At 36.9% G+C, this 27,391-nt stretch overlaps 1 protein-coding gene across 2 annotated transcripts in view; it reads right to left on the reverse strand.

The window, feature by feature from the left end:
- LOC149543253 (putative exonuclease domain-containing protein At3g15140) overlaps positions 1–27,391 on the reverse strand; it is a 115,601-nt gene that overhangs the window by 21,175 nt on the left and 67,035 nt on the right. Inside the window, exons 3-4 of one of the 2 annotated variants that reach the window (XM_089798099.1) lie at positions 19,770–19,850; positions 8,350–8,472 (exon numbers count right to left, since the gene is read on the reverse strand). In XM_089798099.1, coding sequence (XP_089654225.1) covers positions 8,350–8,472; positions 19,770–19,850 — 204 coding nt within the window. The remainder of the gene's footprint in view (positions 1–8,349; positions 8,473–19,769; positions 19,851–27,391) is intronic. The other variant, XM_089798100.1, reaches the window with a different exon arrangement.

Genomic DNA, 27,391 nt, shown 5'->3' on the forward strand with positions numbered 1-27,391 from the left:
CCTCATGGGTTGTGGGTCTGCACAGGGTCCTTGAGGGTTTGCGTAGGGTCCTTGAGGTTCCTCCCAAGTCCGTGGCAGGTTCAGGCAAGTTCCACACACAGATTGTGGGTCTTTGGGGATCTGCGGATCCACAGACCCACACTTAATGACACGAACCCTGCCTGGACCGGCCACAGACCCAACATAAATCCAAACCCGAGAAGGACTAGGATCCAGCTGGCAAGGTGTGAGTCCTGTGACTTAAGCATAGTGGGTTCCAAGCGTGACTTACGGATTCACAAATCTACCATCCCCATGGCTTCCACTTTCGCTAGTTCTAGTAGACCACTGCCACACACATCTTCTATAGATGGCTTTTTTGTGCACAGAAACACTCCTAGAGCACAACCATCACTAGAGGGTACTGGGTGGAACAACGATGTGCATCAGCAAGTTGACATTCAACATGCCGATTTTTTGTTTTTTAACATCTCGTTTAATGTTGCAGCTAGTCCCTATTGGCTAAATTTTGAAAGGAATTACAGGAGTGGGAAAGGGCTACAAGGCTCCTACTCTAAAAGACTTGAATGGGAGGTTAGTTCACTTGCTATTTCTTTAAAATATTTTACAATTTACTTGTTTTTATTTAATGTAAGTTTTTTTAATCAAACTTGTGTACTTAATTTTATTTTGAGCTTGTAGGTTGCTCAAAGATCTTTCTAGGGCAAAAGATGTGGTAGAAGGCCAAAGATTACAATGGAAACAATTTGGCTGCACTATACATTCAGATGGATAGAAGAAACTCTACCATCATCAATTTTTTGGTTTCTTGCAAGGATCAAATGGTCTTTTTGAAATCCTTGGATGCGTCGGACAAGATAAAGACAATTGCAACTTTGGCTCTAATGTTAGAGCAAGTTGTGATGGAGGTGGGGGTTGCTAATGTTGTGCAAATAATAACTGACAAAGCAATGGCATATGTGGCAACGAGTAGCTTTTTAGGTCTCCTTGTGTAGCACATGTCCTTGACCTTTTCTTGAGGACATAGCGAAATTGGACTAGGTGAGACCGGTTGTAGAGGATGCAAGAAAGGTAAAAAAAACTTGTATCTACAATCACCCTTGGGTTCTCCACTTGATGAGTAATTTCACCCATGGGAAGGAGTTGGTTACACCTACTACTGCCACACATTTGCAACAATTTTCTTAATGTTGCAAAACATTTTTAGTTCATTCAATCCTTTGAAGCAATTGTTTGTGAGTCAACAATGGCTAGACTCAAGCTGTTCAAAGATGGATAGAGTGTTGCATACATCATCTTTGACAACCACTTTTTTGATGGTGATACAGAATTGTGAAGGTAACTTGGAAATTTCAAAAGTTGAATATTTAATTCTATTGTATTCATGTCATGTCCCCTCTTTAGTCTGACTAGCAGAGTCATGTGAGTTAGCCTATCATGGGGGTCTCGTAGGCTAGCAATTGTGGATAGAGACTCATATAGGATATTCAGTGACCGGACTTGACTTTATAGGCAATTGGGAGCCAGTTGGGTGCAGTTCTTTGATTTTAGGGGGTATCCCTAGTTTTAGGAGCATGTGGCAGTTTCCAGATGTGAGGTTCCACAAGACCATTCCATGGTTTCAGTTTCAGGATGATAGGGTGCATTCCCTAGTTTCTAGGAGCATCCCTAGTTATAGAGAAGGGACTGTCAGTGAACCCATCTTGTCTGGTATCGGTATAGATAGGTGACATGGTCAGTTTCACGTTTATTTGGTTGGTTTGGGCTTTCAGAGGCAAAATGGGGAATATTTAAATATTTCCTAAGTTAGCATTTAAATAATAAGGCTATTTATATAGCCATTTCAGAGTAATAAGGGGAATATGGCTTCATTTGATCAGTTTTGCCCTTGTGTTATAGCTCGTTGGAAAGGTCTTGAATTATTATAAACTATTTTCACTATCCAGAGACTTTTCGGTGCTATAAGTTATGACATTTTAATAAAATAGTGTTTTTTTCTATAGTAGCCTGGACGCCTTTATTTGGGATATTATTATTTTATTATAAAGTGCCAAGTGTAATTCTCATTTAGGGTTTGATTTGCACTTGGAAGGAGTTATAAGGAGATGAAGACCTAATTGTTCATTATCTTTTGGCATTTTGAAACTTATGAATTGTGAAATTGCTCTGGAAGGGCGATTTTGTGGCTTGGGACGAAAGCCTCAAGTCTGGACTGTTGGGATGTAAACCTCAGCAGGTCTTGGTGATTGGAGTTGTACTCCATTGCATTTAGATTGATAGAGGTGGTCGATTGATCTTGGCATTATTATTTAAGTGGATTAGGGCACTTGCAGCTAGGCCAGCTTTTGGCAACAGCGTTGAATCATTCTCAAAGCATCTCTCTGTAGCTGGTGTTGATCCCTGTTTAAGACAGTATTGTATATTGGCAATGATGTCTTTGATGTTAATATATCAGGTTGCTGGTTGGTTCGGTTATGTACTATTTCAGAATTCAGTAAGATAAAATTTGTGGCATATGTTTCCATTTCTTAAGTGGTATTTATTTCCTATTTTTTATGCAATTATTTTATTTCCAAAAAACCCCAAAAAACTGAGAAAACAAGGAAAAGAAAAAAGAAATCAGAATTCAGCTAAGATCATTCAATGGTAAGAAACGCTAGTCATAGATTCAATTTTTGAAACAAACAGTATTTTCTACGGTCACCGGAATTGGGAATCTTTCAATTCAATAATCAAGTCTTTTGTTATTAATTTGTAACTCTAGTTTTTGATTAATGACAACTTTTTTCTACTTTTCAATTGTAGGTCACGGAGTCCTTGGTTAAAGTTCTCCGCTTGGTAGACAGGGAGAAAACTCCAATGGGATATCTTCAGAAGGCCATGGACAGGGCTAAAGAGGCTATAAAAAGTTACTACAGGGGGCAGCCTAATATTTGACCCCATATGGGAAATTAGTGATAGGAGGTGGAACAATCCGCTCTACCCAATCCATTCATGCGGCAGGGTACTTTCTCGACCCTTGTTTTTGCTTCTCTCCATCCTATGGAGATCCCAATGGAGAGGTCATGCAGGGCTTCATTGATTGCATGCAGAGGATGGTACCTGAGGTTGAGGTGAGATACCTCATTGTGGCCATGATGGAAGTGTATCTGAATGCAATGGGAAAGCTCTTCTCCTCATACTTGCCAAGAAGAGGAAGAAACACTCGAACCCCAGGTACAATATTTAGACTTTTGGTGTCTTTCACATGTATGATAAGTAGATAAAAACTAAGTTACTAAAATATATTTTCACCTTGCTTATTACCTCTACGATTTATCTTGCAAATGCTTGGTGACAAAATTGGGGTGGAAATGTTCCAAATCTGCAAAAGCTTATCCTTCACATCTTATGTCAGCCATGTAGCTCATCCAATTGTGAGTGTAATTAGAGCTTATTCGAGGCCATTCAAATGAAGAAGAGGAAAATGTTATTATAAAAACACCTCAATGACTTGTTTATGTGCATTATAAACTTACTCTGTGCATAAGAAAGGTAGAGTTAGCAGCAGTTGGTCCACTTGATTTGCATGACATAGATTCCTAGTGTGATTGGACATCACAGGAGCAACCTCCATTGTTCACAGACAATGAGATCTATGAAATGGAAAGGCAGGCTATGAAGGTGGGTGGATTTGTAGTGGGTTAGATGACATTGATGAGGAGAATGAGGGCACAGAGATTGAGGAGGATACAGATGATGAGGAAGCATTGTCAATGTCAGCACCATGCACATCCAAGATAGAGGTCCACTCATAGCCGCAACCACAACAGACTTCTAGGGATATACTCCCTCCCAGTCCAGTAGTTTTTGCTAGAGGTGTTGGGGAAGGGAAGAGGAAGGTGTAGCCTATTTTGATATTGTACTTGACACTTGTATTTGCTTATAGTTTTACAAAGACAATTTGCTATTTGTAGTTTGCTTTAGAATTCAAACTGTCAGACTCTGGCTATGAGCTATCAGCATTCCACGTGAGGATGCGATTTTGTTTTCTATTTGCATTTATACATACCTAGATAAGCTTGTTTGGTTTGTTTACTCATTAGATGCATCTCCTTACTGAATTTAAAAATGCATTTCCAATTAAATTTAAGCAATTTTTTAAGTTCTAGCTATTTTCCTAAGAGGTTCCCTACTTATCTCCAATATTTGACGAGATTTTTTTTTTTCTTTTGCCGTCAGCAATAAGTTGCCAGTAATGATAAGTTGAACTATGAACCCAAAAAATGCATCAATAACCTAGTTTCGGTGCAATACAATCCTTAGCTTCACACAAGAAAGTTGGAGGAAAATCACAGGAGCTGAAAGATCTGGACAACACTTCATCCCTGTAATGATTGGACCATATAGGATAAAGAAATCTCCTTATAAATAGAATGAGAGTGCAAATTTTGAGAAGCAACCTATGGAGAATGTAGTTGTAGCAGAAGCAAAAGAGATTGGATTGGATGACAGTGATGTTGATGATATCGAACATGATGCAGAGGAGTCATTGCCATCTAGTAGCAAGGTGTATCCAGAAGTGTGGCCTTTTTCTCCAATCAAGGGGCTGTGGCTAAGAGCAAGGACTAAACATTCTTTCCAATTCATCACTAGAATGGGGAAGATAAAAAATGTGACATCCTGTAATTTGTAACTTGCCAAGCTGTGCAGTGTAGCATAGTAACTTTGAAAGACAATCGTCATTAATTTATAATAGCAATCAGCTGGCTACTGCATTTGCATGATAGTATGAGTTTGCACTTTCTTTGTTTCTAATCTAATAGAAAGCACTCCCCACATTTTTACACTAATACATTTTGTAACTGAGTTCTGTATAAATTTGTGTTCTCAACAGAAGTTCAAGTAATCTTTTAGGTTTCCAAGTTTTTGCCGAGTCAAATTTTTGATCTACCAACTCTAAGTATGTGAACTACACATAAATCGTTTCGGCTACCCAAAAAAAATCGACATATGCTATCATAGGAGGGAGATGTTCCAGAGTGACTACCTTCCTTGGAGTGGGGCTGTGAATCTCTCAATTAAATAAAAGGAAAACTGACTGCAGTACGGTAAAATTATTAACCAAACTTACCCTCCCAAAAATGTATTAAGTACAAAATCTTACCAGCTTGTGTGTCACATTTGACAGGTGAGGAATAGTTACCATTTATTACAATCTCTAGAAGAGATGAAAGCACTCAACGCCAAATGGTTATGAAGCACATAATATATCTTCCTTGTTATTATTGAATATCTAACCAATGGTATTCACACCTTTTTTATTCAGATCTGTTTCTACTAAAATGAAATATTTATCAATACTCCTATGGAATCATTTAACATAGAATGATAAGGACACTCACTGCTATCCTGTAGCACACGCCATTTTTTATGGGCACAAATAAATCCATCTCGCAAAAGTAGGTCAATACCCTTCTTCAAGCAGTTACTACCAGGAATTGTTAGGAATATTATATTATTCCACAGTTTTTTGTGACTTTGTACAATAAATATTAATTGGATGTGTTTGTTTGTATTAATTTGTTAAAAAAACTCATATATTTACAGGAGTGGTACTTAGAGGTATAACAATCCTCCTATAATGTAGACTATGTGCGTCCTATAAATTTGTAATATCCATTGAGCAAAACATTTGAATCACATTATTATTGTACTCTAAATCTTTAATAATATGGTGGCCCTAGGTTCCCCAATAGTACAAGCAAGACAAATGCTTGCCCATGTCTTCCTTAACACGAGTTGTTGCAATCCACAGTCATATCCAACAAAGATGAACGGCAAAGAGGCACAAAAAACACATCTATTACAAGAAACCGAAAACTTAAATCCTTATGCATTGCCATCCATATTGTCAATAGAGGGATCTCGTGAAACTGCAGCTACCAACTTCTGGAGAAAATGAAACCCTCACATTATCACCACCAAAACTTTAAAAACTCATATGCAGAAACATGAGATAAAACTGGCTCGACTTGCAGAGAGGTAATGAAAGATCTGGTGCATATCACGAGGGCCCATGCTAATCAAACCCTGGCTTGGAAAAAGATCCAAACATTGCATTTGAACCCAGATAAAAACAGGTGCAAAAGAGAAGCTATTATCACCTCAAATCCAAAGCATAGAGCAACTGCAACCACTTGCAATGACTTCCTCAAACAGATAACAAACCAGTAAACAACAACCAGATAATGGACAAAAATGCCTTCCCAAGGAATCCATTCCAAGAAAAAAATTCAGAACAGTAAACAACAAACAGAAAACACCATTCTTTAACAAATTAACTCCTATCCGCCAACTAAAATCACTTGGTTCACCCAATCAAAATTAGCATACCAAATTGCAAGAAGGTGAGACTCCAGAGTAACTTCCTTGGGTTTTTTCTGAAAAATTCCAAATTCAAAACTAAGAAAAATGACTAGTGAAATTTTCTAACCAAGCTTAAAGCCCAGAAAGAAATAAGTACAATGCTTCCATCTCATGTCAAAATTAAATGTCACACTCACAGTGGACAGGTGAGGGATATTTCCAGCTATCATTTTCTCTCTAGAGTAGAAAACAAAAGAATTTGGCATCCTCGAAAATAATGCTGGAGAGAGGATAAAAGGATGGACGTGAGGAGTGGGGCTAGGAAGGGTGTTATATCATTAGGCAGGATCATCTGAAAATCCATAAGGGTTATATCATATGCCAACTAGACAACCGAGATAGAAAAGGTCGCAAATGGTGTCCTCTTAGTCAAGGTTGGTTCAAACTGAATTTTGATCAAGATTCTAGAGGTAATTCAGGCCCCTCTGGAGCAGGCTGTGTCATTCGTTCACGTCAAGGTAAGAAAATAGAAAGACCATAGTTTGAAAACTCTCTGAGTACTCTCAAGTTTTTTCGCTGGGCGAGTACTCTCAAGTTTAACTTTTGCATATTTATAGATGTTAAAAAACGTAGGTAAAAATGTTGATGTAGGGAAAACATTAGATAAGATGCATTTTTTACATCATTTTAGTGCTATAAAACTATACATTTTCTCTATTGAGATGTCAATTACTAATTTAATACATTTTATAATTCTATTCTACAAAAAAAAGTTTCTTTAAGAGATTTTAAATTTTAGTACTTTCTGAGTTGCCGAGTTTTCCCTGAGTTTTTGTTGAGTATATGCCGAGTTTTTTCCGAGTTCAAAATTTTGGGCTTGCCGAGTACTCTCCGAGTCCGAGTCTGCAAACTATGAGAAAGAATATCAAAATCAATGGAGGAAGACACGAACAATGTAGCAAAATTTAATGTCTTAGAGGAAGGATTACTGCTTTGCATAGAATTGAACCTTAGAAAGGTGAAAATTGAGGGTGACTCAGCCATAACCATAAATGCAATTAGAGAAAAGGAGATCACAAACTGGACATTACAGGCTATTTTGGACGAAGCAGTGGAACTTTTGGAAAATTTTAAAAGTGTTAAAATGAATCACATTTATGGAGAAGGCAATATGTGAGCAGATGAACTGGCAAACTTAGGAGCTGATGGGAAGAACATCAGACAGATATTCAGGTAGTGTTCATTTGTATAAATGTAAGAAGTTGTAATGTTGTTTATCTGGGATGGCTGAATGCTCTCCTGCAGCTGTAGTTTTTTTAGTATCTTGTACAAAATGACAGCATCAATCAAATGGTATATAGCCATTTTGTATTGGTCACAGCAGTAATCAAACAGGAGATGGTAAACATCACCAATAAAGCATTTCGGTTTGGAATATTTTAAATCCATGGTAACCCCACATCTTTGAACAGATGTTCCATCAAAAAAGAAAAAACCATTTAATGGAGGTAAGAGGCAGAAACTTCAACAGACAGGGAGGTTGAAAGGCAACCTTGACAGGGACCACAGACACATTTTGCAGAGCAGAAGGCAATTGAAGATAAGATATTTTGATGTTTTTTGAGATATTGTGATAGAGCTGTTTGTAAGTAGATTTAGTTTAGTATCTTTAGGCAGCAGCATACCTTTATGCATGTATTTTTCTCAGCATCTCTCACACTTTACCTTTAGATTAGGAGCTACAAATATCCCTTACTTTTGGCTAGTTAAAATCTCCATGGTTGCCCTGTTTCACACTCTGATGCGGTGATCTGGGCCAAGAATTTTTGTAAACCTTAAGCTATTATCTTAATTATTAATATGTATCTATCAGCTCACGCCTATATATATATATTCAACTGGATATATAAATCTTCTTCTCCACTAGATATTTACAAGAATGTTAAACTGGAATATAAATAAATTTAAGTGTGCAAATTAAAATTTTAGATGTGCACTAACCAAGTTACAAATGCTGCTGACTGAAGAGTTGATGCCCCTTCTTCCCACAAGTTATGACGTCCCAACCAAATCTCAAACTGTTGGAGAGTGTCTCCAAATGGGATAGCAGTATCATGCCACACCCTGTCAAGTAATATATTAACATATAATCACAGACTTATAAAATGCCAAAGTGACCAGTAGCATATGTTAACATATACAGTGTTTAATTTCTAGTTATCTCACAAAGGGAGAGTTGTGTATTCCACAGTGCATAAGGTTATATAAACCATGAAGTAGAATTTTTTCACCCAGTAGTATTGTTCAATAAAAATCTGTAGCGAACTGCACAAAACTTTGAGTTGTAAGCTGAACTGAACATGCTTATGATTTCAAAATCTGATTAAGGAAGGACATAAATAATGTCATCATTGATTGCTTATGGAGATTTCATAAGTTGCATGCAATATCTGTGGTGGAACCTAAATAAAACAACAATTATTGGTTGAATATGCAAAAGATGAATCAGCATTCCAACACTCATAAAACTCCTTTGTGAACAAGTATACTTTTCAGGAGATCATATTTTTACAAGAACCACATATATCTTGTACCAAGCCTAAATTTAAAGGAAATGCACAAGAAGACCGTCATTCCTCACCTGCTACTGGTCACATCGGCTTCTTTACAACCTACTAAAGCATAAGAAGCAATCTTTTCGAAAGGAATTAATGGGTGTTGAACACATTGTTGCATCATCATAAACCTACCAAAGGAATAAAATGGAGAATGGATGAAGTTTGGGTCCTTTGCAGCCCCTAAGCATTCTCAACCAAAAATGAGAATAGATTAGCACCGATTTTATTGCCAGCCTACCACATGTAAGAGGGAAAAAATGGTCAATTAAGTGTCCACATTTTATTTCTACTGATGTTATGAAAAATGATAAAGCTTCCTAAATTTTTGAGCTTTTTATGAAGCATATACATAGGTTGCACATTCTTCCAAACAATATCTTTAGAGATTGAGACCCCTTGTTTACAACTAATTTTTGGAAGGCATTGTTTAAAGGTTTTGAGGACAATTTAGGTCCAACTACTAGCTACTGCCCTCAAAAAGATGGATAAAAAGAAATAATTGGCAATTGTCAAGCAGAGTGAATACTTGGGAAGTTATGTTGCAGATCAATGAATCTCATGGACAAACCAGATGCATTTGACACAAATCTGGGCATGATCGTTTAAGAAATTGTACAGTCATGATCCTTGTTGGCTGATTGATTCATTGAAGATACACATAACAGCTGGCCCACATGTACAGAGATAAGAGAAGTAGAGTGGGGAAAAGGTTATGAATAAACTTTTAGCTAATAATGTGGAATATTTTTTGGAGTAAAGAAGCTCTTCTATAGTTAGAGATATAACATTAACCTACGAATAAGATGAGATAAGCCTTTCTTGGAACCTGCAACCAAAAAAGATAATAATAAAATCATGATTCATGTAGTATACCCATTTTTGGGGTTAAGAGAGGAATACACCTATAGCAAATATTTCACATGGGCTCAACCATAATAAGGGCTGAGATAGGAAGAGCACGATGGGTTGCTCTAATTATCCCCAACAGTAAGCCCAAGAGTGGAAATTCTGTCCCTCTTAACCACTGTCCCCTTTACTTCCCAAAGTGAAAATTCGAGGTGGCAAACCGACATTAGTGGAGTTGCAAGCCCAATTCAAACAAGATTGAATAGATAGTGGCTTCCAAGTAGAAATGTCCTTGAAAGAATACATGCACCAAAGGATGAAACATCGACCCCGAAAAGGATATAAAGATGAACATTCAAAACTTAGGAGGAAAGTGGCCAAACTAATTATCACATACTTTGATGGGTCAGGAAAGACTATAGCAAGGACATCAGTGCAAAAACTAGACACTTACTTTTAATTGAACCCTATGACTGAGGAAGAGGCCATCAAATATGCGGCATTAGATCTAGATGGAGTGGCACATGAATAGTGGTATCATGGGATGACCACCATGGGTCATGCCTAGATTACATTCTATATAGAATTCATAGAGAAACTGACTGAGAAATTTAATAACAAGGATCTACAGTTACACTCCAAAGAGCTAACCCAACTCAAGCAAAATGGATCAATTAAGAATTATATCATGGAGTTCCAAAAAGTTTTCATTCTAGTCATAGACATATCCGAGAGGCACTTGATCATTCTATATATAGATGGTTTAATGGACCACTCAAAGATTGGTTCAAGGAACTAAATGTGAGCTCCTTGCAAGAAGCCATAAAGAAATCAGGGGACATGGACCTAGGCACTAACAAGAACAAGGCCCCACTAAGAGAAATAGCCAAAACTAAGAAGCCAACTAATGTAGCCACCCACAAAGAGACCGATTGAAGATTCAAATTGGATGAAGAGTCAAAACAAGTTCTGAAGAAAAAAAAGTGCTTCACTTGTAAAGAACCATGAGCACCTAGACATCTTAAGTATGGGGAAAGGAATGTATTATATTGAAGTAAGGTCAAATAGTGAAGAGGAACCCTAGCAACATTGGATCCTTAGTTAAGGGCACCTTTCGAGTTAAGGGCAAAGTGCACAGGAGAACATAACTATACTGATAGATAATGGATCTACAAAAAAATTTATAAACATGGTCCTATTTACATATAAAGGAATTCCACTTTATGAATAGGAAACCTCTGATGTCAAATTAGCTAATGGAATGACCATGGAATGTAAGACTATAACCCCAAAGTTTGACATTACCATGGGAGGCTATATTCTCACTAACAACTCCCACATAATGAAGGTAAGGAACATTGATATGATTCTTGGAATCCAATGGATAAAGAAAATTGGTAATTTAAAACAAAACTTCCAAACCTTGACTTCTAAATTCAAGGCACATGGCCACAAATACATCCTATATGGTCCACCAAATGAAGCATCTTCTTATGTAAGTTTAGAATCCCTGAAGCACATCAAGGGAAAATCAATTTTACAAGAAGACCATGTCTCTATCTCAAGACAAGGCAAGGCCTTCTCAATACAAAAAGGTTCCCATGCTCATTACAACACTTAGATATCTCAAAGAATCAAGGAAGGTATTCAAGGGATGTTTAGTGGTAAGTTTTACAAGATATACAAATGGACCACACCTACTTGCCAAGAGGAAGTCTTTAAGATTGATGGAGGCATTAGACCATGCTTCTACTATAAGGGTAATCTACGAGGAAGTAAAAAACGAATTCTTTTGGGCAAGCATTTCCAAGGAGGGGAGACTGTAATGTCCATCTTTGGACCAACACCACTACAGCACCAAGACATTTTTGTGGACAATGAGTGGCAGTCCTTGGTCCCTAATAGTAGATAGAAGTTAGCAGATTTAGTTAGAGTATATTTAAGTATTTGTGCTAGAAGAATAAGGAATAAAAGGAAAATGTGAAGTCTTGTAAAATAATATGATTTCCTAGATCAAGTCAATCATCTACAAAGAGAATGAGACTTACATACCTTGGCATCATCATCAAGTATCAAGAACAGCTATAAGGATTGTGCAGTTTAGAGATGAAAGATTTAAGAGTTAATAAGGTCTTCATAAACAAGCATGAAATCATTATCTTTGAAGGACGCATTGAACATTAAAGTACGCAATGTGATTATTGATTAAGAGATGAGAGCAGTGTTAGCATGAATGTTGATGATACTACATTGGGGGAGTATCCTAAGCATTGGAGGGTATTGACATGTTGCATTCATGATTGTGTTTGTCATTGATGTCAACATAGCAGTAAATTTGTGAAAGCTGGCAGAGTAGCAGAAAGAGATCTTAGTTGTACGGACAAGGTTTTGTTTGTCTGGTGACGTGCGGTCATGGACATGTTCAGTACAGTGTCCTGATGACGAGGTTTAATGCGCAACACATATGTTGAAGTCGTACGGAAGTTATACTTAATTTACTGGGAGCAATACAGAGACATGATGCTTGGAAAGCAATTCCTAATGTTTGTATTACATCTTTCATCTGAGATGTAATAAGAAGATACACAGTCAGCCCATGACAGAGGACAGTCCGATGGTGACATCAGCGGATGTGCAAGCCCTAGCGTCGCATGTGTGAAGTTTTGTATAGACTGTGAGCTAACAATGCTATTGTAATTGTAATTAATTAATTATCTTATTATAAATAATTGGGAAAGCCTCAAGGCTGAACCAAGGAATTATTTTGAAGATATGATATAAAGGAAAGATGTTTTCCTTGTTTGCAAGTGTGCAAGTGTGTTGTGCTCATTGTATGAAGTGTGAAGTGCGAAAAGGAGCAGAATGCTTACTGAATGCATGTAAGCGATCCAAGGGATACTTGGATGCGAGATTTATGATCTGGATACAAGATCAAAAGGAGCAGAAGTCCGGTTGATGGGACAGAGAAGAGGAAGTACAATTCATTTCTATTATTCTACAAGGAATGATACAGAGATCATTTGGACAGTGGGTTCATTGGTCTTGTCTTTGATGCTATTAAGGTAGTGGGTCCAGCTATCTGGCACAACTCCTAACAGAGTTGGCACAACTCCCAACAGGGTTGGAATCTCCTAACAGGGATTCAAAGTCTCCAAAGAGGGACTGATATGTATTGAATGTTGTTATAGACTCCTAACAGGGTCCATCCTCCAACAAGGAATATTTATATTAGTACATCATCCTTGGGTACCATCCCCACTGGAGTTTTCCCTCTGATCAAAAGGTTCCCTAGTTAACATATCTGGTGTTATTGTCTACGGGTATCTTGTTATGGTTTTTTATTATATTGCTTATATAGTTAAAGTTGATAATTGTGATATTAGTTGGATAACTGATTCACCCACACCCCCCTCCCCGATAACAAGATAAGCTTAACAACTTTGGGAGATCGATGGCAGATCTTTTCAAAAAGGATAGTCCTAGATTTGATGGGGCCAACTATGACAGTTGAAAAGAGAAGATGAAGACTCATCTATTATGCATGGGTCTAGGTTATTGGCTCTTGACAAAAAGTGAGAAGACGATTGTGAAAGAAGAGAAGATTGAAGAATGCAATGAAGCAGAAAGAGATATGTTCATGTGCAACATGAGAGCTAGAGAAGCTTTACTATCAGCTCTTCCAAAGAATGAATATAGTCAAGTAAAGTCACTTCAAACATCTCATGAAATTTGGAAAGTATTAGAATCTATTTTTGAAAGTGATACACATAGAAAGAGAGTAACATTGCAGAATTGGATATGTGCATTTCAAGATGTTAAAATGATGGAAGATGAATCTATAAGAAGCTATACCAGTAGAATATCAGAGATTGTTGCAAGAATCAAGTCACGTGATTCAACCAAGGAAGAAGATGAGGTTGTGTGGAAGATCTTGAAAACTTTGACACCACCATTCAAACAAGTTACTCAAATGATTCAGCTACTAATACCCTGCACTAATGAATTTACCAGGGAAACATTGCTTGGAAGATTCAAAGCAGCAGAAGTGGATTTGAGACAATTAGGAGAACTGGCAAGAGTTGAGACAGCTTTTAGTGCCTTGAATGTTCGGCCAAGCCTGTCTAGAAGCGCAAGCACACGAAGATTTTGCTGGTAGCAGTAGAGCCAGATTTGATGAAGGCAAGAAGATTATCATAATTTGTTGCGCATCCTTTCCTGCCCTATCAAAAGCCTCTTCAGACATTTGGAAATCTATAACATCAATTACCTCTTCAGCAGGGCTTTGACCAAAAGCTTCCCTGATTGAGTCAGCAGTTATCTTCAACTGAACACCTCCCTCTGTATCCCTGATTTCATGTGATGGAGGATCATATCTATCTACCAATTCCAATAATAGGTCAACATCTGGAAAGACAATAGGCATCACCAATTTTCCTAAGTCATATTGCCACATGTTACTGAGTGGGATTCCTGCATTATCCTAGCCATACCACCACCTAAATATTTCTAAACTGTTCTTGGGCATGTTTGTGTCGCATAAATCCCCATATTTATCCTTCAACCCAGGTCGTACTTCATTTTTCAATGTTTTCCACACCTCAACAGCCTCTTTGCTCTTCTTCGACATAGGCAATTATTCAATGAAATCGTCCTGGAGCCTCCTATCTATGTAATTGAACTTCCCAAAATACTTTTTTGGAGGCATCTTCTCAAGGTAAATGGTTCTTTCAAACTAGGGCTTTCTCTAGAGTTTGGTAGATACTAACTAGGGCTTACTTTGAATCAATAAATAAAACCCAGGCAATTAAAAATTGTAGGGGATTTTATGCCATTTGTTTAAATTGCAATCTTTCTAAGCAATGCAACTCCAATTCTGAAAACCATTTGAGCTCTACGATTTCTCCTTCACAATTTGGTGACAACTACGCTAAGATGGCATCTTTTTAAAATCTATTCTTCGAGTATTTATCCCAAGTTTGTGTGAATTAACTATCTGTTTGTAATGCTGAAAAACTCCCCCCTTCGGCTTTGTACTTCAAGTTTGAAAATCATCCGTTCATTATGTTTCATCTTTGAATCGAATGGCTGAGAACTCCTTTCACTTCCACTAACTATACTGCTCAGCTCACGAGACCCATTTTCAACCAATAGAAAGCCAGCAAAGTGACTACGTCAATCCCTTTGAAAATTCAACACTTTCTGGGAGTGAAGGACACGTGGATGCATCTCAATGTATCGCCATACAACTGCTATTGCATTGCGCAAACACGCAGACTATCAATTTGCCAACTCCTCAAACAAATGGACAAATGAACTTCATCGTGTGATTAAGTCCCATCTGTTGATTTATAGTACGTGCATTAATCTTTTAAGTGGTCATGATTCCATCCTACAATGAATGGGACACATGGAAGCATCACACTTCTTCACCATGAGAGAACCAACCTTTAGCAAAATAGCTTGGGTAGTTTGATTCCTTTCTTCTAAAAATGGGTGCAGATACTTAATGATGTCTTCCTAGCTTACAAGGTCTGTGTGGCCCAATCACCAAATAGGTCCCAGCTGAGTAATCATGTCCCACTAAAACTTGGGTCAGAAACTATTACACGTGTTGCCACCTCGCTATCTCGCCATATCTTATTTCAAATTTTGAAATGCCACGACACCATTGAATCATTGAGAGAAAGATCCACGGTGTCAATATAACAAAGACCCTTATCTAGTCCACGTGGCAGCATCTGAGTCTTCCAACATTACAGCTAATACCCTTGGTTCATTTCATCTTACTAACACAAATATACGTGGATGAATCTTGTAAATCCAGTTCTGACTAGCAATGGTCTTACTGACACAAATATATGTGGACGAACTGTGTAAATCCAATTCTGACTAGCAATGGTTCCACATGTCATCATCTCGCTTCATTGCTATGAGGGCAGCCAAAGATAGCGAGTTAACGGGGGTCATTGGATCTACATTGTTATATTTGCTACATGGGGGCCGCCAGTGAAACACATCTCATCACCGCATTATAACGCCATAGTAGGAAGGATACTTTGCGCGATGGCGATTGTCATTGATCTGTCCAAGACTACAAGCCAAAGATAAAAGTGTCTGATCCCGCCAAGTCCATACGGCATGATCTCGCGATATCGCTATCCTGGGGATTAGACCCAATGCTAACATGCTCAGCCTTGATTTTTGAACCCATCATTTATCACATGCTTTAAAAGGAAAGCGCCAAAAACATCATAATAAACCCTTTAAAAATTATTAACGAAGGTCGGGTACAGGGAACCATGGTAAAGTTTTCCCAAGGCAAGGGTATGTTGGCCCCCTTTTACGTGTAAGAACCATTATCTTAAAAAGACTTATGGTGAAAGCATTTTCCTTTTAAAAACAAAAGGGAATGGGGTCGAGACTTATAAGGTGATAAAACCTAAGAGGATATGAACATGTCTTATGAAAAAGGTCCCCTGTTTTAAGACAAAAAGTAACGTCAAAATAGAAAATTTAGGGCATCCTTTTGGTTTTACTTAGGGGTTCGCCTTTAAAACTCTTTATTACTAGGGTTTAACTTAAGCGAGGGCACACATAAGGAAATCTGAACTTTTGAAGGAAACCCGCTAATGGTGAAAAACATAGTTTCTAGGAAACAGACCAACACTGACGATGGTTAAAGTATTAATTAAGGCCAAGTAAATTGAATGTATATTTACCATAAATCAAGTACAAACATTCAATTTCTATTATTTTGTGGATATGGTAACAAGAGGAGGAACGTTAATTGGCTGATGTTTATTAATTATATTTTATCGATTACGTGGTCGAACATGAAAGATGAACAATGATTAAGGTTGTCATACGTTATATTAATAAGACGCCAATACAAATAGAGATGATCATCTAATCATGGAAAGGTGTGTTTACTAAGATAATGGGCAAAGGGGCATGGGACACATCTTACAATTCCAAACACAGAATATGTGAAGGCATTCTCATAGATTACTCGAGGAAAAAGGGAGGAACTCATTATCTACGTTGGATATTAATTAGATAGATAAGATAAGATAAATTTAATGATGTCCAACGAAAGACCAACCACGGGTCCAAGGGACTACAGCAGCCTAGCCATGGAAAAGCCAAGAATAGGAGCACCAAACAATGTCCAACGAAAGGAACAAAAACAAGAACAAGGAGCTAAGAGAAGCCAATCCATCACACTAGCTATCCCAAACCACCAAGAAGAAGTCCAAAACTAAAGAGACCCCAAATCATTGTTGAGAACCTCTGGGGGAGGGTGTGGAGGAGGGCCGTAACTCCAAGGACATACACGAATGCACCACCGAGGGGGTCCTCGAAGGGCGATTGAGAGGTCGCTCGATTCCTTCTGTCGGGGAAACCACCGTATAAAATGATGTGATGAGTTGATCCTGGTGCAGTCCTATGTGGACACGCTACTAGAAAGAGTGGTCTTGAAGCCTCAAAGTCTCCTGAAGGTAAAGAGAAAAGCATCTTTGATCAATGTACCCAACGAAGGGGAGAAACTAGGTCTCTTTGAATAAACAATAGAACCTCCCTCTAATCTCATACTATATCGGGTAGCAAAAAATGAAATGAGTCTCTATCTTGGCAACCCCTATATTACACAACTGGCAGATCTTGTCCTCTCTTGGCAAGTGATAGTCGAACTGAATGTGGAGTCTATGAGAACCAACCCTAAAGGAGCCAAGAGAGGTATGGAGTGCATGTGACCAGCTACGAGATAGATAGTAGGGGAAAACAATAATCTCGCCTTGAATATCCAAAACGTGCTTGACGTAGAAAGCCATTCTTGGACTCAAATCCCTTGGGGGGTTGACCCAAGTAGTGAGTATGTATAGCCTGGAAATACCCATACTAATGACGAGGAGGCAACACGTGGGTTAAGGCATCCAAAGAGTACTAACAAGGAGGAAGGCAGTCAATATCAATCTCAACAAATCTCAAAAGAAACAAAGCTTGAGGAAACCAACAACGAGACCTCCTCATAGGGTCCAACTAAGCAATATCCACTGAAGAGCAGTAAACAAGGTAGGTATATCTATGGAAACCCTCTGAGGAATCCATGAAACATCGCAAGCAATGTAGGAACTAGACCAAATTAAAGATAGTAATAAGTCTAAAAGGATGGACCCCAATCTCTACGTGGACAATACTATGTGGAGTAGTCTTCCAACAACAATCAACTTACTTCCTATAGTGAAATTGATGCCTAAAGCATTGCCTCTGAACAAGGGCCAAAGAATCACGCCATTTATTAATATGGTGCCTGTAATCACGCCATTTATTGATATGGGGCATGAGTACAAGCCTCATACTAAAACGAGGGCTAAAGAACTTGACCCCCAAATACATAGGGAAACAAAATCTCAACCCGCCTACACTGGAAGAAGAAATGGACATGAGAAGTCTTGAGGCAATTAAAGACCATCACCTTGGACTTCTCAAGGTTCACCATTATCTATCACAAGTCACAAATGAAGAAACACCATCAAGAAGTCTCTACAACCCCTTCGAGGAGGAGGCCATGAGGACCACATCATCTGCAACCAACAAAATATAGATCAAGACCTAATGTAAGGAACAAGCTTCCCCTAGAAGGGAGTGTGCCTACACATAAGCCTCCAACACATCAATGTACAGTTTGAAAAGTGTGGTGGAAAGAGGCCAACACTGCTTCACCCTAATGGTACTCTAAATGAACTTAGAAAGTCCATGGGGGGTCTTGATGCACCCCACCACCAACTCATAGTGTCTCATCATGGTCACCAAAAGTGTCTTAGAAATACCAATATCCCAAAGCCTCTAGAACAACATTGTCCTACAATATCAAAAGGCTTGCGAAAATCCATAACGTAGCAATAAGCCTTTGAGGAGCGATGTCATGTTTCCTCAATAATCGCCATGATAGTCATAATGTGTTCTGATGTTTGAAAATCCAAATAAAACCCAATCTACCCGCTGGTCCTAATCTATCTCTAATCCAACTCTCACAAAAGAATAGTGAGTAGGATTGTAACATAGATTTTGGAGAACGTTTACCAAATCATGATGGTCCTGTAGTTGTTGGGATCTAAAGTAGGCCCTGCCTTATGAGTCGGGTAGATAATGTTTCGAGACCAAGAGGAGAGGAACCCAGTGCAAACCACCCTATCGAACAAATTTGCGAGGAAAGAACCGAAAACCCTGATGCCATATTCGAAGAGTTTTGCTTGGAACTCTTCCTCGTTTGTTGCTTTGTTGTTGTTGAAGCACTTAATTGGTTCACTGACGTTGCTAAATGTGAAAAGATGACAGTGGGAGGGAGGGGTGACAACAATGGAAGGCTTCCCTGGATTGTTGTAGAGGATGGAGGTGTAGGAGATCAGCAAGCTAAGGTCTAAGAGGGCGGGGGGCGGGGGGGTGGGGGGTTTGCATAGGAAAATGGTGCACTAGAAGACTTTACGGGTCTAAAGGAGTTAGATCCGAAGGGAACAAGAACGACTACAATGCGAGAAGTAGGTACATCACAACCCCTCATCTCCATTACATCACAACTCCTTAGGCACTCAAAACATTTTTAAATTTAGATTTTTTTTCAGTTTTTAGCTTAACATTTTATCCGCCTTACGGAACATTAGTATAATTTTATATATGTGGAAAGACCATGACGAAAGCCTAAATTCCAAATCCCTTCTAAATACAGTATTTATGGAATCTACAAGTAAATATGATTTAAATTAAGTAGATATGAAATCCTTAGATAATAGATTACATTCAATGGATCATTGACTGTCCAGCAATTATGTTAAGCTGGCCTCGATGCAACAATTTAAAATAATGTTGTCTCAAATTAAAACTGTCCACATCAATAAGAGATGAAACAAAAAGGTCTGAAATTGCATGACTACAAATACAGTACAGAACTTAGCATACCGATCAAGACGCTGCTTCCCATATTTCCCTTCAATATACTCATCAATTCTTTCCTCACTCATCTTATCTGGCCTCACAAATCTGTAACTTAAAAGAAAATAGAATGTCAATAGCCATCTAAAATTATTCATCAAATATTGTACACAAACGTTATTATCTTTTTCTTCCAAAGAGTTTTTTTCATACGTAGGTAGTATTTTGGCAACAAAATGAAAAGACAGACATCTTTCAAATTTATGTAAAGGAGGAATTATCTTGTCCAAAATGCCTAAAAAATTTCAACCAAACAACAAGTAGGAGAAGAATACCATTGTCTGTAGAAAGAATAGGATTGTACCATATTCTATAAAATATTTCTTAAATTTATGTTAATATCGATAGTAAAGTTAGGGAATCTTTAGGAAATTTCTTCAAATCTAATTTGGATTCTCACCAATTTTTGCACTAGTCGAGCTCATATGCTCACTTCCAAATCATCCACATCTGCTTCTGCAGGTGCTTACCTTCCTACTATCCATAAAGGTATCTTGTAAGGGCAGCAGGGTGACTCCTGTTCGCTTGGAAGAGATTGGGGCCTTGGCCACCATAATCAGAAATGGCAGTGTGTCAGTTAATCACTCCAGCTTGGGTCATCTTTGTACTTTGAGCTATTTTGTTGTGAAATAACCAGTGTAAATCTATATTTTAGCTTGTATACATCTCCTGCACGTTGGTTGCATCATGCCAGAACTTTCAATAAGCATAAGAAAATTCATTCTTAACTAAGTGATCAGACGCACAATTTATCAAGAGATTACTGCTAGTATGGAAGGTTCCTTGTGGATAGAATTCATCCATCCATATCAAGCACAGGAAATATTGGTAGAAATTGTCCACCAGATAATTCGTTTCGTTCCTCAACAACATTTTAACCCTGTTGTAGCCTTTGCATTTGGCTGCCCATTCTCTAGCATATTTATTTGGTAAAGTTTAGGATTCAATAACATACAGAGAAAAACATTTTCCTATAATGACACAATGTGAATTCTCAGTCACAACCAAGTGATAGAAAAACAAAGTAAACATCAAAAGCTGAATCAACAAGTATGCAAGGAAGGGTTATGAAAAACATACCATTCTGGAAAATACCTAAGCAGTATGCATACGGATAAATTTGAGCTTCTTAACAAACATTAGCTTAATATAATAATATGAGTGTATTGTTCTAGTTGCCATTTCACTTATTAAAAAAATTATATGGTTCATCTGGCACTAATAGTGTTATTATATCATATTTGTGATATACATTCTAAACCTATGCTCTCCATGTTTCCAAGATGGGGACAACATAGAATAGCAGGATGTCATTCTAGTATGGGGACATTTATGGCAATTTTTTAGGGGACAGAAAGGGGCACATATTTAAAATGAAGTTTTCAAAATATAATGAAATTCCAAATATTCATATATTATAGAACCTTTGGGAGAATGTGTAATTCAACAAAAATCATGTTTTTTATTTTTATATATAAATGAACACAAGTTAATTAGGATATGCCTAATTCGTCTTATATTCAAGTAAGGTATTTGTCATTGAAATTTCCCTGACGCCTTCAAGACTGCATCTCTTGTTCTCCAACTCATAAACAAAGAAGAGTGGTTAAGAGAAAAGATTACTGATATGTTCCAATTTGACCGTTGATGGGATTGTTCTTAGAGTGCTTTGTGCATATACATTTTTGCAATATGAAATGCCATTTCTTGCCAACTATGACTTAATAAGAATTCAGAAATGTAATGACTGTAGCATACCAACCTTGTCTAAGACTGTCCTTGTATACTAACCAAGTTGTCCAATTTACAGAACAAGATAATCCCTAATTATGGCTTTGATTGTGAGCATGTAGACATTTGCAATTTGGGGATATGTATTTTGGAGATTTTATGATCATGATTTATCTCTAGTATATTAATTGGTTAGCTTTAGCTTGATGGGGGCAGAAGGGTAACATCTCCAATGAGATCAAGGGGCAACACCCCTCAGAAGGATCTAGCGGCAGTGCCCCTCATGGGGTTGAAGGCAGTGCCCCTAGCATGTTCATAGTGGCAATATAGATCAGGGTCAAAGAGCAAAGCCCTCGCACTAAACCCAAATTAACTCCTTCAAAATCACAAAAAAATTCATGGCGAACAACATTTTCATTTTTTTTTTAAATCCTAGATGGTCATGTCATAAACCAAACAAGAATTAAAAGGTTGTACATTTTTTTTTAAAAGTAACTAAAATCTTCTTAGGTATGTTAGGAGATGGCTAGCCATCCTTGGGACACATGGGGATTTTCAAACATCCCTTGGCCATCTAAGGATGGCTAACGTACCTTGCAAATATTTCCACGTTTCAAGGATGTTTCCAAATTTTGACAAAAAAGGCGACAATGGGGGACATGTCCTAGGCCTCCTTGAAATGTCTCCAATAGTAGAAGGGGGTAAAAGGGTAGGGGATGTTGTTTACTGCCTTGTGATAAAAGAAATACATGAATTAATTATAGTGTGAGAACTCCGGCTGGTTCTAACTTCAACAACTCTATAAACTTTGATTTTTATGCTTATCCTGTAGAAACTTGATCTCAAGGAATATTATCAAACACTTGTCATGCTTAATTAAGAACATTACATCATCACGTTGTCATAGCAAATACATTGGCAACATATAGAAAGTCTGAAATTGATAACCATGAGATATTGACATTAAACAAAAATTTGCGGTCACTAAATGATGATGATGATATTTATGGCATAACAGAAGACATAATGACAAACATGTTGTCCTACATTTTGTCACTACAAAATGTTGGTAATAGCACAAAACTTTTTCAAGCTGGTTTCATGTTTCTCTAAGCTTGAATTTGATATTAAATTGCTTAGTGTTGATCGATCGATCCATTTCAATTCGTATATCAAATCATTTTACTGAAAGCCTTCGTCAAGTCTTTTTCATTTTGCTTTCTGTCGAGCCTTTGCTTGGTTTTTGAAGCCTTCATCGTCCATTCTTTGTTTTTGAGTTTGCGTTCATTTGTTTTTAGTCCTTTGGTTTTGCTCATGTCATGCCTTTTGATTTCCCCTTCGATTCGGTCTAACCTAGAGGTCAATCAGAGTTGTCGGTCAAGAGATATGCCCGTTTTAGTGCCTCAAAAGTGGACCTTTTGGGTGCAACAGCACAAATTAAAATATGATGTTATATTTTCAATCTGACTTTCACTTTTTGATAAATATAACTCATTCACTTTTTGTTATGTTTTTAAGTTACTTTAACTTTAAATTTTTAACTTAAAGTGACTATAGTGCACTTTATGTTATAATTTTAAGTTGAGTTACTTTTTAATTTTTCACTTAAATTAACTATATAACTATATAGTTCTAGTGTAATTTTTGGTTTTTAAATCAAATGTTTATTTAAATGTTACTTTTTAAATGATGTTTATATATTATGTTTCTAAATATGATAGATAAATATTGTTTATGGCCCATTTTGTAACATTTTTATAATTTTGAGTGAATTAAATGACTTAAAGTCTTCAATAGTGGACATTTTATATGCAATTACATTTAAAATCCATCAAAAGTGGGCATTTTACATGTCACTGCATATAAAGTTTACTTTGTTGGACTTTTTTGATGTCATTACATCAAAAGTCCATCATAAGTGGACCTTTTTGATGCTATTGCATCAAAAGTGAAGTTTTCATACTTTAACATTTAAAAGGTGAAATGCATTTTAAAAACATGCTTCCTCCCCCAAAAGGTCCGATTTTGCCTATGAGCATATTTTAAAACATGTAATGGCATCCAAAAAGTGTGATTTTGATGAGATGCACATTTTAAAATATGCAAGTGACCCAAAAAGGTCTGATTTTGGTCGAAAAAAATGTTTTAATATATACAATGACACTCAAAAAGTCCATTTTTGAAGAACACGTGTTTGCCCTCCAAGAACCTGATTTTGATCATTGTGAGAAATTTACTTGATGGTTTTGCATGAGATCTTCTCCAATAGGGTCGTTTTTGCTTAGCCATGGATTTTCTAACATTGAAAATGGATTTATCTTGGTAAAAAACATTTTTTCAAACTCCTTCCAAGGGCACGTTTTTGGACAAATCTTCAAATAAATCCATTTTGAGTGATTTAAATCATGTTTTTCCAAGGAAAAGAGTAGTTTTTGCATCTTCAATCATTTGTAATACATCTTGGCTCACATTTTTGCACTTAAAAGCCAAAAAAAAATTCATTTCATGCCTTTTATGAATCACGTTTTTGCTAAAAATACCCAAAAAATTGGAATTTTTATCCACTTTTTTGCATTTTGGAGTCACCTTTTTGCATTTGGATCCATGTGTATCCATTTGGGGAAGTCCTTTTTGCATTCACAAGTCAAAAATGACTCAAACATATGCATTTTTTGGCCACGTTTTTGCATAAACGGCCCAGATTTTTGCATTAAAAAGTCATATTTTTATTCATAAAACTCAAAAAAGGGCATTTCAGCCCATACATTTGGATCAAGAGTGGTCCTTTTTTAGTTTTAATGTGTGCTCTTGTCTTTGGAGACCATTTTTTGGCCTTCTCATGTCAAATTCGACCATTGAATGTTCATTACATGCAAGTGCGGAAAAAGTCAAAAAGTTGTTTGAAAATTCAAATTTGAAGGAGAATTAGTCTTCAAGTCTATAAAACTTGCTATTTTGGCTCCTTAATCTTCATGTAAGTGGACTCTTTCTTTCTTGTTATTTAATTTGTGTTTATCTTGTTGATTTTATGCACATAATTGCTTGATGATTGCCACTTGTTGAAATTTATGCCATAGAAAGTGCTTTTCTTTTAAAAATGAAGAATTCGTTCATTTTCATGTTTTTGGTTCTTTCCCAAGTTCCAATTTTGAATTTGAGTGTTGAAGTGTTCTGCATCTTGGCATGTTTGAGTCCCTTTCCAAAGGTACGTTGTTTCTTTTGTGTTTTGCGTTTTGTGCTTGCTTGCCGGTTTTCTCCACTTGGAGAAATTGCAAGTTCTTTTCCAAGAACTTGTTTTTGCTTCACTACATGCAAAAGCATCATCATATTCCACATTTCGTTTCCGTGTTACAACACTTCATATTCCGTCCGAAAAATGCAATTACATGTTTTCAATCTCATTCACCATTCGCACATGCATGTAATCCCATTTTTTGCTTACATTTTCACCCATCTCACTTTTCGCATCCACTCGCACGACACGATTACAAGAAATGTCTTACGTGTAATTGTATCTCAAAGGTTCGGCTTTGATTAAAAGTCACTTTTCAAAAAGTCAAAAAGATGTCATTTTCATCTTTCATGTACTTTGACTTCACCTTTTCACCAAAGATGACTATAAAGTGCATTATCCCTCCTCCATTTTCCATTTCCATCTCTCCATATGCATTTGCGCCTCCATGAGAAAATACATGTTTCCACATCTTTCCATGTTTTTCATCTCCTGTTGCATATTGCATTTACATGTAATCAATTTTTCATGCAATAACACTTTGAAGACCCTAAGTCACGTTTGAAAATCAGTAATCTCCATTTGCACGCATTCCATGCGCCAAGCACTTTACTTCAAAAAAAAAAGATGTAAAGGTGTTGATGGAAAGTTATTCCGAGTTTACATTCGGACACCATCAAGAAGGTTTTCAAAGTGTCAAAGACTTCAATTTGTGCTGATCTACAGAGGAGAATTCACGAAAACTTGAGCAAGAAAAGCTGGATCACAACAAGTTTCCACATGACAACGAACAATTCATCAAAGTCAAAGGTTATCAAAAGACGCAAGACCATAGTTATCAAGGTGAATGCAATGGCATAAAATACAAGAACTTCCGATCCTGTGATCATTCAAGATTGCATCGTCAAGTACAAGGCCCTTCAGATAATCCCTAGGACTGTTTCCTTCTCTTCCATCTTCTTTCTTCTTTCTTTCATATTTGTAGTTGGAGAGGATGCATTGTATGAAAAAATGTAATTACATATAATGCTACTTGCACGTGTAATTGCATGTAGCACTATATTTTTTTTTTTAGTTAGGTTAGGTCAAAGTTGGTTGAGTTGCTCCCACTTTTTCCTCCACCTTTTTTCTCAACTCCTGTGCCTATATAAAGGAGTGCCCCCTCATTGTAAAAATCATCTTTTGTTGTATGCAAGAAAGCTCTGCCACATTTGTACAAGCATAACTTTGATTGTGTAGTATGAATTTGGGAGAAAAGTGAATAAAAGAAGCAATTGGATTCAAAGCTTTGACTGGAAGCAATTGTGATAGAGCAAATTAGAAGCTTTGACTGTAATTTGTGCCTATTGTCTTGATTCATGTTATTATTGTGCGTTCAATAAAAGAGCGTAGTGATTTAAGAAGCAATCGGAGCCAAAGCTTTGATTGGGAGCGGTTGTGAAAATATATAGCTAGAAGCTTTGTCTGTAGCTTATAGTTCTTTCTTAATTCGCAAAATAGTTAAGTAATTGTTACTTTTAGGAGTCTTTGTGCCCTAATTGTAAAGTTTTCCATATAGAAGTACGGCCAAACTTAGAGCCAAACCGGTACATTTTCAGCTAGCTTTTGAGTTAGTGGAAGTTTATCGGTATCACTATTTCCAGCTCTTGATAGAAGTGTAGTGAGAGATTCACCCTGCCCATTACTCGCTCCATGAGTAAGTGGATTCTTTCTTGAAAGTTAAGAAGAAAGGATATTGGTAACACCTTTTTTACAAAATCTCTCGGCTTCTTGCTTACCTTGAGTTGATCAAAGGAATGGTGAAAAGGGGGAGCCTTCCCTTTAAGGTAGGAGAGGCTCTATCTCACACTCTATGGCTAGTCATCCTATTTTGCGACTGGATTTTTATCCAAAACTATCGGTTGCAAAATATCCACCGAACAAAACACTTGTCCAACAACCATAGAAACTCAAAGTTCTTATTTTGGCTGTGAAACACCTTGATTAAGAATGGCAGTTCAAATTTAAACCAAATACAAAATCTGATTACTTGGCCAAGTAGATTCAATAACATGAAACACCTAACAAACTTGTTTTCCTGAAGAACACTGCAAATGTAATAGCACTGCCATTATGTTAGGTATGTATTTTTCAATGACAACGATCTCTTATTTATATTGAGAATAAGCCATGAAGAGACATGTCCCTTCATGGGACATATCTACATATCTATTTGTTAATCAAATAATTAATATAATAACAAATTTAATTATATACATACATATATATATTTCATTATTATATTATTTTTTCTCATATAACAATAAGCTTATATCTCAAATATAGTGAGCATAAATATAAAAATTATATCTTATTTATAATTATATATAGGTTTATCTGACTGAAGCTATCAAACATCAACATTGCCTCTTAATTAGGGAGGATAGACACAAAACAGATATTACACTATTGGTAATATTAGGAATGGCAAATTTTAAGGATATCTTTGATCAAAATATATCCACCATTTTGATATCATGAGTATTGGTCTTCCAAAATATTAACAAATCATATTCACCAAATAATCTAAGTAACATTTTGATATCACATTTGATATCATGAGTATTGGTCTTCTAGAATATCAACA

The sequence above is a fragment of the Cupressus sempervirens genome, chromosome 8, assembly GCF_028749045.1.
Source record: "Cupressus sempervirens isolate cs-2001-9-10 chromosome 8, ASM2874904v1, whole genome shotgun sequence".
In the NCBI taxonomy this organism is placed as follows: domain Eukaryota; kingdom Viridiplantae; phylum Streptophyta; class Pinopsida; order Cupressales; family Cupressaceae; genus Cupressus; species Cupressus sempervirens.